Raw genomic sequence first — 12,617 nt, forward strand, 5'->3', positions numbered from 1 at the left:
GACCAAGAAAAACAGGTCGAGTAGGTGGGTGGTGGTTTGCTGACACCACGATGTCGTTCAGTACAGTCACATGTACAGCTGGCTGCGAGGAGCTCCAGAAAGGTTGAAAATCTTGGGCAACAGGCAGTAAAAGGGCAGTTAAATTCAGTATCGACTAAATACAAACGGATGGGAATGGAAAGACACGAACCACAGCTCAGCCCTACGCAGGGGTGAGCTGCTGTTGTCCCTTGGGAAAGAGACCTGCGGGTACTGCGTGCAGGGCGCTCGTCCTTCTCGGCTCTGCAGTGGCCAAAGTGGCAAATAGAGGGTTTTTTTAATTGCATGGGGGAAAAAAAAAAAAGATTCAAAGTCAGCACTGTGCCTCTAGACGTGTCTCCTAGTGCAGACACATTTCAGTGTGCCACCTTGGACAAAGAGCTTTGAACGAGCATGAAGGGGGTGGCGAGGGTAGTCAGCAGTGGGGAGTAATTTCTGCACAAAAACGAGTTAAACAGGACTCAGCTTGGAGAACCGATGAGTGAGGGGGATGTGACAGAAGTGTGTAAAATCATGAATGGTATGGAGAAGAAGATTAGGGAAGTGATTACTGCCTGTTTCTCGTAAGAGGAGAACTATGAGGCACCCAGTGAAGGTCTTGGGGAGTTACTTCTGTCACGCGGCGTACGAGTTGGGTTCTTTTCCTCTCGGGGCAAGGAGCTATGAAGTCCAAAAGCAGAGCTAAACCCCAAGGTATGGGAGACGTGCATGGAGGCTGGAGGTTAGGCTGGAAGCTGGGAAGGTGGAGGAGGGAAAAATGACGCTGGGCTTGTGCTTTTTCCTGCACTTCTCTCACGCGGGTGCTCGTTCCGCCGCCGCGGGCAGGAGCCAAGCAATGGGCACAGCCCAACGGCTGCCCTTGCGTCCCCCTCGGCAGCTGCCCGGGGGGCGGCCTTGCACAGGGGTGCCCGGGGGGCGGCGCTGGGCCTGGGGTGCGTCAGCGCCCCGACGCCTTCCCCCGCCCGCCCCGGGGCCTGCAGCCGCCGTTGGGCAGGGCCACGTGTGCCCGGGCAGGGGCGCCGAGCGGGGCTCCCCGGGTTGTGTTCATCCTCCCTCCTGGTTGAGCGAGAGCCTTGGAAGCGTTGATGGTTTCTGCTCTGCGAGTTGCGTCCCGGGTCATGCGCCTTTCCAAAGGCGCGCTTCAGGTCGTCGGCTTGGGTCTGAGGGACAGGCCTGGAGCGCCTTCTTTTTTCTCTTTTTTTCTCTTTTTATTTCCTCTATTTTCTCTTTTTTCTTATAATTTTTCTTTTTTCTTTTCTTTAATTTTGCACTGTAAGTACTTTCAGCGAGTCTTCCCACCCTGAAGAGGAGCCCAGGTTGGGTATATAATACCACCTACTTAGACAACGTCTGTTTTCTCCTGTACCTTTGTTATGACTCCCTTTAAAAAAAAAGACAAAGATAGAGGACTTCTTAAAATATTCTGAAGACCTGGGGCTTTCTGCTGCACAGTCACTCAGACTTGGCTGTTCTGGACGGCGGAGCACTCCAGAGAGCCAGGGCAGAGGCGGCGTCAGTCCCTGCCCCCAGCACCCTTCTCTCTCCCCAGCACGGTCAAAGACATCAAGAAGAAGCTGGAGGCCAAGCGAGTGGACCGGATCCACGCCATGATGAGGAACACTAGTGACAAGGCTGCTCAGGAGAGGTACCGGGCTCAGCCTGTGCGGGAGGGTGAAGCGGCCGCGCGGGGGGCGGCAGAGCTGTGGGATGGGAAGGGGCCTGGCCTGCCCTCGCTCCGGGCGGAGCGATTCTTTCTCCGGTGCAGTCCAGTGCTCAGGCACGTACACGGTGAAGCCAAACATCTGCCCCGTGGCTACAGCCATTACGTCATCGCTGCAGGGATAACGTCATCGCTGCAGTCACTGCTGGCAGCGGCTTCCAGAGCTTTCTCCCAAGGCTTCACCTCTTTGCATATGGCATCAGCAAAGCTGGACTTTGGAATAGCCCGAGGGGAGCAGCAGCGCCTTAGCGATGCCCCCGCCCTGCCGCGGGGCGTAGGAGCTCCGGGGGAAGGGCAGGGGGAGGTCAGCACAGGTGGAGGCAGGGTACCCTGAAAGGCCTCCCGTCTCTTTGGCTGTCCTGCGGGACACGTAGGCTTCTTGCGGATGTGACCCCGCACCTTCCAGTCACTTCAGCTGAAGCCTAAGAGCACTTCCAAATCCCTCCTGCCTCGGTGGGGGTTTGTGTCCCCCCCCAGCACCAAGGCAGGCCTTCCCCAGCCTCTCTGCACTCTGTTGGTAACCAGTTTGAGCCATGGTCTCGGTCAGGGGGTTGTGTTTAGGCAGGCAGTGGCCGCAGCCTCCCTTCCCCTTCGTCGTTACAAAAACGCTCCTCTGCTCCTGAACCTGCCTGTCCAGGTACCGCGTGACGTGGCTCGGCTGTAACGGCTGCACGGGCGCAGACGAGGCTACGCTGCCGCCTTTGCTTCCAGCACGTGGCACCGTCCTTTTGCTCTCTGTTAAGCTGAAAAAATAGAATTTTGCATCCAGTTATTTGGTGTCTCAGTCAAATTTGAATGGCGCTTTATTTGCCTTTCCTAAAATTACAGCAGCCTCTCGGTGTGGGAGGCTGCTCGGAGACTGTAACACACCTGTCTGTGTGTGGGCACAGCCGTCCTGCCGTGTGTGTGGCGCTTTGTCAGCATCGATAAACAGGCTTGTATTCAGATAGCAGATGGCTTACGGGTTTTTATACATTTCCTTTCTTTAAAGGTTGAAGAAAGAAATTAATAACTCTCACATTCAGGAGGTGGTGCAAACAATCAAACTGGTAAGCTCTGCCGTGGCCCTCTGCCGCAGCACCTCTCTCCTGCAAAGTGGGGGTGTCTCGTGTACCTGGGCAGCCCGGCTCGCAGGCAGCGCCGCCTCTCCGGGGCGGTTGAAGCCCGTTAAATTGCCGCGGCAGAGAGGGCTCAGTGCGTAACGGCGGCAGGCGCAGGGCAGCTGAGAGCTGCTGCCCTGGTGACACACGGCGAGTCCCCGCAGCGCTGCAGCGCAACAGCCGTCCAGGAGATTCTGCGTTTGTGACTCGGGGCCTTTGTGAAGCACAGGGCGTGGGCAGGGCAACCCCCCGGCTGTTCGAAAGTGCCTGAGATTTTGCAGAAGGGGAGGAGACCCCTGAGGATCTCATCTTTGCCCTGCAGAGCCCCGTCCCCTCACAGAGCAGGCCGTGCCTGTCCCCCCGCGCTCACGCTCCTGCAGTGCTTCCCTGGCCCTGGAGTTCAGGAGCTGGAGCGCTGCACCGGTGACTGGGAGCCAGCAGAAATTGTTCAGAATTGGGAACGAGGGGGACACTGCGGGACGTGCTCTGTAACCCTGTGTCTTGCTGTTACGAGCTTGGGATGGCTAAAGCGTTTGTTTATAAAAGCTTAAATTTGAGTGTTTTCTTCGTTTGTTCTTTTTAAAGGTGACAGAGAAGACAGCCAGGTATCAGCGGAAACTGGAAGAGAAGCAGGCAGAGAATCTGAGAGCGATCAAGGAGAAAGAACGTCAGGTAAAGGCAAGATGAAGCTGAGGGTCAGTGCTGCTCCTCAGTACAGTAAACCCAGAACACTGCAGGGGATCATCTTCCTTGCACGTTCTTTAATTAATGCTACACTCATCCCACCCCCACACTTCAGACACCCACCCCTCGCTATGCTGAGGAAATGAATGACTTAGAAGACGGTTCTACAGGAGCCTGCACAGATCTAAGTCGGAGGTGCTGCACTCCTCCGCTCCCCGTGCTCACCAGCATTCCTCAGTCATACAAAACCCCCTAAATTTAGTGTGCTGGAAGCGTGTCTTCAGAGGAGATCAGTCTCATCCCTGAGCTCCTCGCACTCCCAGAGCACACAGGCGCGTCCGTCTGCTCTCCGGGCTGACGCGCAGCGAACACGCGGTCTCAGTCCATGGGACTGGGGTGCAAACCCGAGTGGCGTAACTCAGCCATCCTCCCCGCCTCCCCCCTCAGGGGGGCCAAAGCTTGCCTGGGGGCTGGAGACAAGTCATTCCCTGCGGGGTTTGGACCGAAATGGTGGAATAGGAACATCTCATCGTGTTGGTCTCTCTTGGCGAAGTTTTTTTAATACCTTCTCAGCCTGACGGCTGCTCCGCTCTAGCGCGTGGAGAATGACTCGAGGTCTCTGTTTGCAGCTCCAGCAGGAGGCACTGGCAGAGTATGAGGAGAAGCTGAGAACTCTGACTGCGGAGGTGCAGGAGATGGTGAAGAACTACGCAAAAGCAGGCTTTCCTGGAGAGCCAGAGACTCAGAAGGAAGCAGCTCAGAGCGTTCCTGAGGGAGGACGAGGCTCTGCAGAACAACTGGAAGAAAAGACCCCGGTGGCAGAGGTGTCGAGGCTCACACTAGCCGTGCCTGAGCCCCCGGGAGCTGAAACTGATGTCCAGATTGAAGAAAGCATCTTTTGAGAGGTGCTTCCCTTACTGTTCCATTTCCAGAAGGTTTATGGAGGTATACAGTGACGTTCAAGACCAGCTTGGCAAACTACTGCTCTCCCTTTCTACTCTGGGGAAATCCTGCGGGAATTTACTACTTTATTATCGTACATATTGGAAGTGGTCTGAGGAGCTCACCCCTCAGAGGGTGCTTCGCTCGCTCTCCCATAGCCTTAGCCCGGAGGTGTTTAAGCAGCACAAAAGGGCCTGTGGCTGCATCAAGCTACAGCACTATTTAGTCTGGATTCAGGCTCCAGTTTTTAGAGGAAGTTCCCTCATCATTCGTCACAGGCATCTCTCCAGCCCCCTGTGCTGCTGCCTTCCAGAGGTGCAGGGGGGAGCGCGCCTTTAAACCCAGCCGTAGAAGGGAAAGGGGCAGGACCATGGGCTAAGAAAGGCCCTTCCTTCCCCTGGGTATTAACAGCTTTGCCCGAAACTGGAGGCAGCACCAGGAGAGCTGTTCCTGCCTGGAGCAACAGGCGCTCTCCTCGCCCCAGAGTGTTCAGCGCCACGCTGCAGTGTAATCCCACAAAGTGCCCCCTCACCCCTCACCTTGTTCTTCAGGTTTCTGGAAAAGCGGGCTCAGTCCCAGCAGCCGAGAGCCGGCGGCGCTGCTTCCCAGAGCGGTTACGCCGCGACACTGCCTTGGCCCAGGCGTCACAAAGTGCTGCTATAACAAACAAACAAACAGCTCGGGTAGGTCTGAGAGACAAGATGTTCCAAGCCTGGTCTGGCATCCCAGAAGAGACCATACCTCCCCCACCGTGTAAACACAATACTGGAATTATAGATTGTAAATTTCTGACTTATTTATTTTCTTAAAAAAAATAAAACGTTGCACTTCTTAAAAAAAAAAATGAGATCCCCTTCTTTTCTACTTGCAGTTAACTGTGGCTATGGGAGCAAGTCCCAAACGTTGCCCGATGTACACGTGTGTTAACAGACATCAGCGGTCCAGGGTTTTCTGCCGTCTGTGCTCACAGTTCTCAAATTCCACTCCTTCTGTTATTAAATTCGCAGCGAGGTGATTCTTTTAACCGTTAACATCCTTCTCACACTTCTCATGCTCCTCTGCACCAGTTCGTTCTGTTCCGTATTGTACCCGATAACCAAACCGAGCACAGAAATTACCCCCCCTCCCCCTGCTGTGACAGGCCACCTCACCTCACTAATACAGTGGCTGCCGCCTCCTCTTCCTCCTCCTCACGAGCACAGGCCAGGAGAGCACGTCACCAGGCGTCAGAGCTGCTCTGGTGAGGTCACGCTCCTCACGTTGGCTCAGTCCTGGTTCAGGCCAGCAAAGGCACTGCCACGGGACAGCGAGGTCCGTCACAGACACGCCAGGACAGCGACACAAAGAACCAGGGACACTTGGAGCTGGTTCTCTCCCACCCCACAGCACCGCTCGCCCCTCCTGCGCCCCCAGCCCAGCCCCGCGGCCCCTCACTGGCTCTGGCAGCCGCAGGAGCGTCTCCCAGGACAGCCCGGGCTGGTGCAGAGCCCCTGCTGCCGCGGGCAGCGACACTCACAAACCTCCGGCCGAGCAGCGCCAGGGCAGCGCAGCGGGGGCTCGGGTCCCTGGGTGGCTCGTCCCGCCGGCCGGCCGGGCTCCTTCGGGGGGACGGGGGGCTCTGGCGTGGGTGTACGTTGCTAATGGCCGTTTCCGTCTGGTGAGGGCAGTTGCCTTCGCTGGTCCAGGACTGAAGCTTTATTTCAGGAAGGGGTAAAATATCACTCCAGTTAGATCAGTTTTGTTGGTTCCTACAGCAGCTCCCATCCCCGAAGGCTCACTCGCGCTGTGAAGGTTGAGGGCCTTCAAAAAAAAAAGATGCCAAACATCGCAGCAAGGTACAGCTGCAGCCGGGAAGGAGTTCAGTATTTTGACTGAAACCAGCCCCCAGCGCTGGCAGTTCCCAGTCGGGGCCCCTGGTCATTACCCCCTGCTTTCTGCACCGGGGCTGGCCGTGGAGATCAGGGATGGTGTCAGCAGCGGGATTAGCACAAGGGGAGGTGCTGCCTTCCCAGTAAGGTCACGGGGCAGAGCCACCACCATCATAGCCTCAAGGAAAGACTGCAGGTGGAGAAACACACCAAAACCCACCCCAACGCTGGCCCCGAGTGGGGCTCCCCAGTCACTGCTCGGCACCAGTTGCTTCCAGCCATTCAAACAGTCCCTCTGCACCCCTCAGCCAGGCCAAGGTGCCTGCAGTTGCTCCCTGAGATCCAGCTGCACACGGGAAAACACAAACAGAGCTTCAGGACACACGAGCTTCCCGTCAGCGTAAATACAGACCCGCAGCGCTCACTGTTGTGCGGCCCGAGGCTGCCGGTCACGAAAGCTGTTCGGAGCCCTTTCCAGCTGTATTTCTAGGGGCACAACAGCCACCCCCTGCTCTGTATGACCTTACATGGCACATGTTGCTCAGCACAGACCAAACTATTCCGTGTTCATCCCACCCTTCTGCTGCACACACAGCATCCAGCGCAGCAGCAACACAGCGCTTGTGCTGGCTGAACCGGGGTCTGTCGCCAGCTTCAGCCACCCGGTCCAGGCTGGCCACCCAAACCCCCTCCAGACAGTTATTTTCTCTCAGATATTATTATTTCAGAGGTTATTTTAAAGGATGATTTACCCCGTCTCTCTCTGGAGGGAACCCGGACACGTAGCTCATACCAAAAGGTGGCCACGGGGTGCCCCCCTCTCCATGCCCATTGCCAAAGCACCAGGGGTTACTTTTTCCCCTCAAATCCTCACAGTGAGTGAACCCAACAGAATCAAACCACGTTACAGAGACACATGGAAAGCCAGAGCAGAACAGCAGGGCCCAAGCTGGTCTCTCCCCTGACACCACCACCTACAGAACGTGTTTCACAGGGGAAGGGCGAGCTCCCTTCCTCCCCGCAGCACACGACAGGACAAACACTCTAAGCCAGGTCGGGCAGGTTCAATCTCGCCTCAAAGGCTGCTCCTCACCTGCGGCACCAGCACGAGCTGCAGCCCCTGCAACGAGGGACACCACCGCGACCGCCTCCTGCCCTCCAGCCTGCGCCAGCTCACCCAGCCCTGCCTGTCACGACTCCCCGATCGCTCCATTTCCCAGCCCAGAGACCCCTCACCACCCCATCGCGCCAACCCGTCGGTGAGAGCTCTCAGCGCCTGGGGGCGTTCCGAGGCCAGTGCAGCAGGCTGAACCCACTGCTCTCCTCTCCCAACCTCTTTAGCGCTCTCTGCCATCATCTCCACGCGGAACATCAGGGCTCTGGCAGCCTCTGAACGACGCAGGTCGGTTGGCCAAAGCAAGGGCCGAAACAACGCCAGAGGAAAAAGCTTTTCCTGAGGCTTTTTTAGAGGTGTGGCCATTTCAAAAACCAGCCATAGCTCAGCTATACTGTGACACAGATGTAAGAAAACTTCAGCAGTCTACATTCATGTTATTAATATCCTCTGATGTCTGAGGCCCGAGGAAGAAAACACGCCATGATGACGCGTACCCTCACACCACATGGCAGCTCCTATTGTGCAACCCTCCTGTTATCGAGCAAAGCGCTGGCACAGCTCGGTCAGGTCATTTATGCAGAATTTCATGAAAAACAGGTGGAATATTTTACACAGATTACATCTCAGTGCTAAAAAAATACCTTCTAAACGTGCTTTTCAGAGTGTGTAGGGAAGAATCACTCACTGCAAGCAAAGCCCCGTCTCGGAGGGAGTACGGACCACGTTCTGCATCAGCACCTTTCCCCGCTGAAGTGAAGCTGTCTTCACGCCCCAGAGGCCAGGCGTGCCGATGCTCCTCGAGACAGAACACTGTCTCTACCCAAAACGTGATGAAATTTCTGCAAGATGAGAAACGGACAAAAGTAAATAAAGGTACTAAACCAACTGTCACTGCAGAGGTTTCACCCAACACATGACGCGTTCCCACCACCCCTCCAGCAGCACAACGGCTCGCAGGGTCACATCAGCGTTGGGTCACTTACGTACTCCAGAGGAGAAATGCCACCTTCTGATTTTCCAGCAATTTCTTCCCACGGAATTCAGACATCCCTGAAGGTTTCTTCATGCAGCCGTGCAGCCCTGCCTGCGTTTGGGCTTACCACAGGACGCTGGCTGACCGCAGGGCAGTACGGTAGTTGGATCGGAGAGGTCTCTGTAATGAGGCTGTTCCATACAGAAACCAAATTCAACGGTAGCTGAGACAACAACAGTGCCTGGTCAGACACTGAACAGCAGCAGATTTGGGCACAACCTTAGATTCTTTCCACATTTTCATCTTTTATGTGGCATATTCTAAGTCTCGTTCCCTACCACTAAATTCGCTTGCCCAAAACTACAACTTTCAGGAGTCCAAACTTTGTTCTATACTCTTAAAAAATTAAATAACGGGGACCCCTAAGCAAAGGAGACCTCCAGCCACAACGAGGGATACAAACAGAAGACACTGTACCTGAAGGATCAGCCCGGGGACTCTCTAAAACAAGAGCATTACGAACAAAAGGCACAGCAGTCAAACTCGTCTCTTGGCCAACACCTTTGCAGGTGTGCAAACACCCTGACGAGAATTCAGCACTGACATTTAGGAAAAAAACAAACAAAAACCTAAAAGACTGACATGACACCCGCTCTCAGATGAGAAGCCCAACCCAGGGGAAAGCTTGCCCTTGCTGCCTCTTCACTATCCAGCGGGAACTGGTGGTAGCGGGAAGGTCCGGGCGAGCGCAGCTCTCCTCGGCAGGCTGGCTTGCTCCCACCCTCCGCGATCGTCATGCCCTTCACGTTTTCAGAGCACTGCACAGACACGAGGCAAAGCCTGAAGGTCACTGCTAAAGCAAATCCATTTGCTGTGGTGAACAGATGCAGATCTCTACGAATATGCTGCTGTCAAGCAGACGCCGAGAAGCAAATAGCCAGAAAGTCCGTGGCGCTGGTTGCTTTAGCTTTATTTCTGTCATCGTTCCCCAGGCAGCCAGGGACCAAGGAGCCTTTGATGTCTCTTCACAGCCACCAACAAGTGCCTGGGCGTCCTTTCCTCCTCTGCAAGGAACAGCAACTCATTTCCTTCCAGTTTGCCCCAGTTTTAGCTGAAGAATGGACAGCGTGAGCGGGCAGTTCCCTGCTGCCGTTCCTGTGGTTACAGGAAGCTTTGCCTTCAAATGTTTAGTGGCCCTTCTGCATACGACAAGCTGCTCTAGCTATTCCTGCAAACCATATCCAGTTGAGAGCTGCAGTTCAGGCTCAGTTTGTACTGAATGATCCAAAATTATCTTCTGCCTCTCCAACAGAGACACGGTGCTGGCAGGGCCGTTGCTGCTACAGAGGGAATTTGCTGCACAGTAGCTACTGTATTTTAGAGACGCTCTCCCTGCCCCACATGTATCCCCACGTGCTCAAGATTCACTGCTTATTATTATCCCCATGCACAGACTAGGACCAATGATAAACAAAACACAAAATATATGATAAACACAGAGCAAAACGCTTTCTCCAGGCACGGAGGGAAGCGTAGGGTTCTCCTCACCCGACCAAACAATCTTAAAAGCCGGCAGCCTCATTTGCTCTAGGGTCCTTCTGCAACCACTGGTTAAAAGATAGGGGCCTTCAGAGAAAGACTGTCCCGTTCTGAAATAAATGGGATAATAAGCTGCTGCGTCCGATGGCACAGAGCCCTGGTTTGAGGACAGGCACCATCACATATAAACAAGTGCAACCGGGAGATGACAGCAGTCACAGACTCCCCGTTTGATTCAGCAAATTGTTCATATAAATTCAACCTGTCGTCTTCAAAGGCCTACTACATGCTGATTGCCAGGGCTGTGGCAGCGTGGAAAAGACTCGATACAAGCCAGGCTGACAGGAAGGAAAAATAAAAGGGACCGATTCAGGTGAAACATGACACAGAACAACAGAAAACCCCGAGACATAAGTGCAGCCTTGTTGAAAGCACATACAAAAAGATATTCAGAGAAAACAACATCTGAAAGCATAATTACCCACCGAGTCGGCTCTGAGCCCTTCAGAGGAGAGGCTACATCTTGTTATGTACTTAGCTATCACTTAGCAGACAAGAAACCTCGCTCCTGAAGACTGCTGCAATGCAAATCGCAAACCTGCTCTGCTGAGGGTAATTCTCCTGACTGGCTGCCTGGTTCGTGGGGAAGGAGCTGTTGGCCCTGCAGAGAAAGCTGCACTCTCTTACCTAATCTAGGTTTATCTAAGGATTTATTTTTGATTCCACACTCGTCTAAGTAATGGAGCGATTAAGTGGTGATAGGCCATGCACGAACTGTAGAGAGAGAAACGCAAGAATCAGAGGCTTAACTCTCCATTGGACAGGAAGATGGATATTTCCCACATTCTTCACAAATATGGTAATGAGGTTTTAAAATTTTATGAGGTACTTGAATGCAATCTTTCAAGGGCCTTCCCCCACCGTGTTTAGTCAGACTGGGGCCGAAGCAGAAAGTGGTGTTCAATGTTGAACCTGCCATTCCTGTCTCTAGGAAACGCTTGTTTCAGGATCCAGGCTCCTGCTATCGTCTCTCCTTGTTTTAAAAGCCACGCAGCCACAGAACAGATAAAGTCAGAGCAGACTTCAAGGTTCACACTTCCCTTACATCTCTGAACTACAGACATGTTTTAAAGCATCTCAGCACCACAACAGGCTTATGAATAAATCAAGATCTACTTTAATTTAAAACACAAGTGCAAAGGATTCACAACTACAGACGAGCAGGATCGTTTCTTTCAAATTATAAATCTTTTCAAAGCCCTGCTCTTTTGCATAAAAAAAAGCAGAATATCTGGAATACAGAAACATTTTACATCAAAAGTTTTCCAGTGCAGCTAAGGAGGAGCTAAACGAATTCATTTCAACCAACTTCATCAGCCCCAAACTTGGACACCCAGTCTAGGCAAACCGCCTGCGATCCCTCTGCTGGCCACAGGCAGAGCGGTAGCGAGAGACAGCGATTTCACCCTTCAGCAGGTATCTGGGGCAATGGAGGTGAACCACCCTCTGGAGGTGTTCCTCTCACCTCGGTCTACAGAGCCAACCTATATGCTTCGCAGACTGGGTGCCCACCATTTGACGGCTGGCATCAGTGCAGATGAATTCCATCCCAAATTACTTCAAGTAATCAGCTGTGGCTTCAATTTTGAAGCAGGATCTGTAACCGGAGTAAATAGCAGAGGACAGAGATCATTAACATCTTCTGAAGAAAATGCAATTATGAGGTTAGTTTCTGAGACAGCAGGACTGTCCCAAGAATAACTTAAATTCCAATAAATTTGTATCTGGAGTTTCAAAACAGGATCCCAGTTCCACGTGTAAGATTATATCCTTGAGACCTCACAACAATACACACCGTTACTGTACAATGTCACATCCTGACCTACAGTCCAATGACCTCGACTATCTCACTGATCAGAAAGTGTATCATACAAAATAGCTAAATCTATTTTAAAATAACTGAAAGAGCTGTTTAGACAACCAGTAACCTTCCAAATGCATCAGCAAAGGGATGGGGGGGGAAGGGCATACCAGTAACAAAACACACATCAAAAGTTTCTCTTCTCCCCGCGTCCTGCAGCAGCAAGCGGGGGAGCTCGAGGCTCCACGAACCGCCTCACATGAACACAAACATCTCTCCTGGGATATGCAGGACAGCGGAAACCTTTTCGTTCCGTCTCCTAGAGCACCCCCAAGGTGCTACCCACCAATTGACTCAGGGCAGCGCTCCCCAGCCTCTCCCGGGAGAAAGGACTTGGAAAGAAAGGTGCCTGGAAACCAAACACAGGAACAAGCTTTCACAGACCCTCCACTCCAGCCAGCGCTGGAGGTGTTGCATATTGTGAACTGTCACCCACAAGATCCTGGTGGCAAGAACACCCATCTTCACAGAGTCTGTTTTGAGGCCTGTATCCAAGGGTTTCCCCCTCCAAAAGTTTAAGATCATGAAATGGATTCAAGATTGACCACTAAACCATACATATTCCTCAGCGAACGAGAAGCATGTTGATGCAAGAGAGCCACTTAGAAACTAATACACACTTATCACATCTGCTCCCTAGGAAAATACGTACAGTTTTCTAGGTCCACATTTAACCAAAGGAAATTAAAATCATCTGTGAAAAAGTCTCAGAGG

General features: G+C 53.1%; 1 protein-coding gene across 2 annotated transcripts in view; it reads left to right on the top strand.

Annotated features, from left to right (window-relative positions):
* PLCB2 (phospholipase C beta 2) overlaps window positions 1-5,309 on the top strand; it is a 45,150-nt gene extending 39,841 nt beyond the window's left edge. The window contains exons 29-32 of one of the 2 annotated variants that reach the window (XM_086472456.1): window positions 1,589-1,684; window positions 2,751-2,808; window positions 3,445-3,531; window positions 4,173-5,309. In XM_086472456.1, coding sequence (XP_086328582.1) covers window positions 1,589-1,684; window positions 2,751-2,808; window positions 3,445-3,531; window positions 4,173-4,445 — 514 coding nt within the window. In that variant the 3' untranslated portion in view covers window positions 4,446-5,309. Of the gene's footprint in view, window positions 1-1,588; window positions 1,685-2,750; window positions 2,809-3,444; window positions 3,532-4,172 lie in introns of those variants that run through there. The other variant, XM_086472457.1, reaches the window with a different exon arrangement.
* Window positions 5,310-12,617: the final 7,308 nt, after the last annotated feature.

This window comes from Leptosomus discolor, chromosome 12, assembly GCF_034619465.1.
Source record: "Leptosomus discolor isolate bLepDis1 chromosome 12, bLepDis1.hap2, whole genome shotgun sequence".
NCBI lineage: Eukaryota > Metazoa > Chordata > Aves > Leptosomiformes > Leptosomidae > Leptosomus > Leptosomus discolor.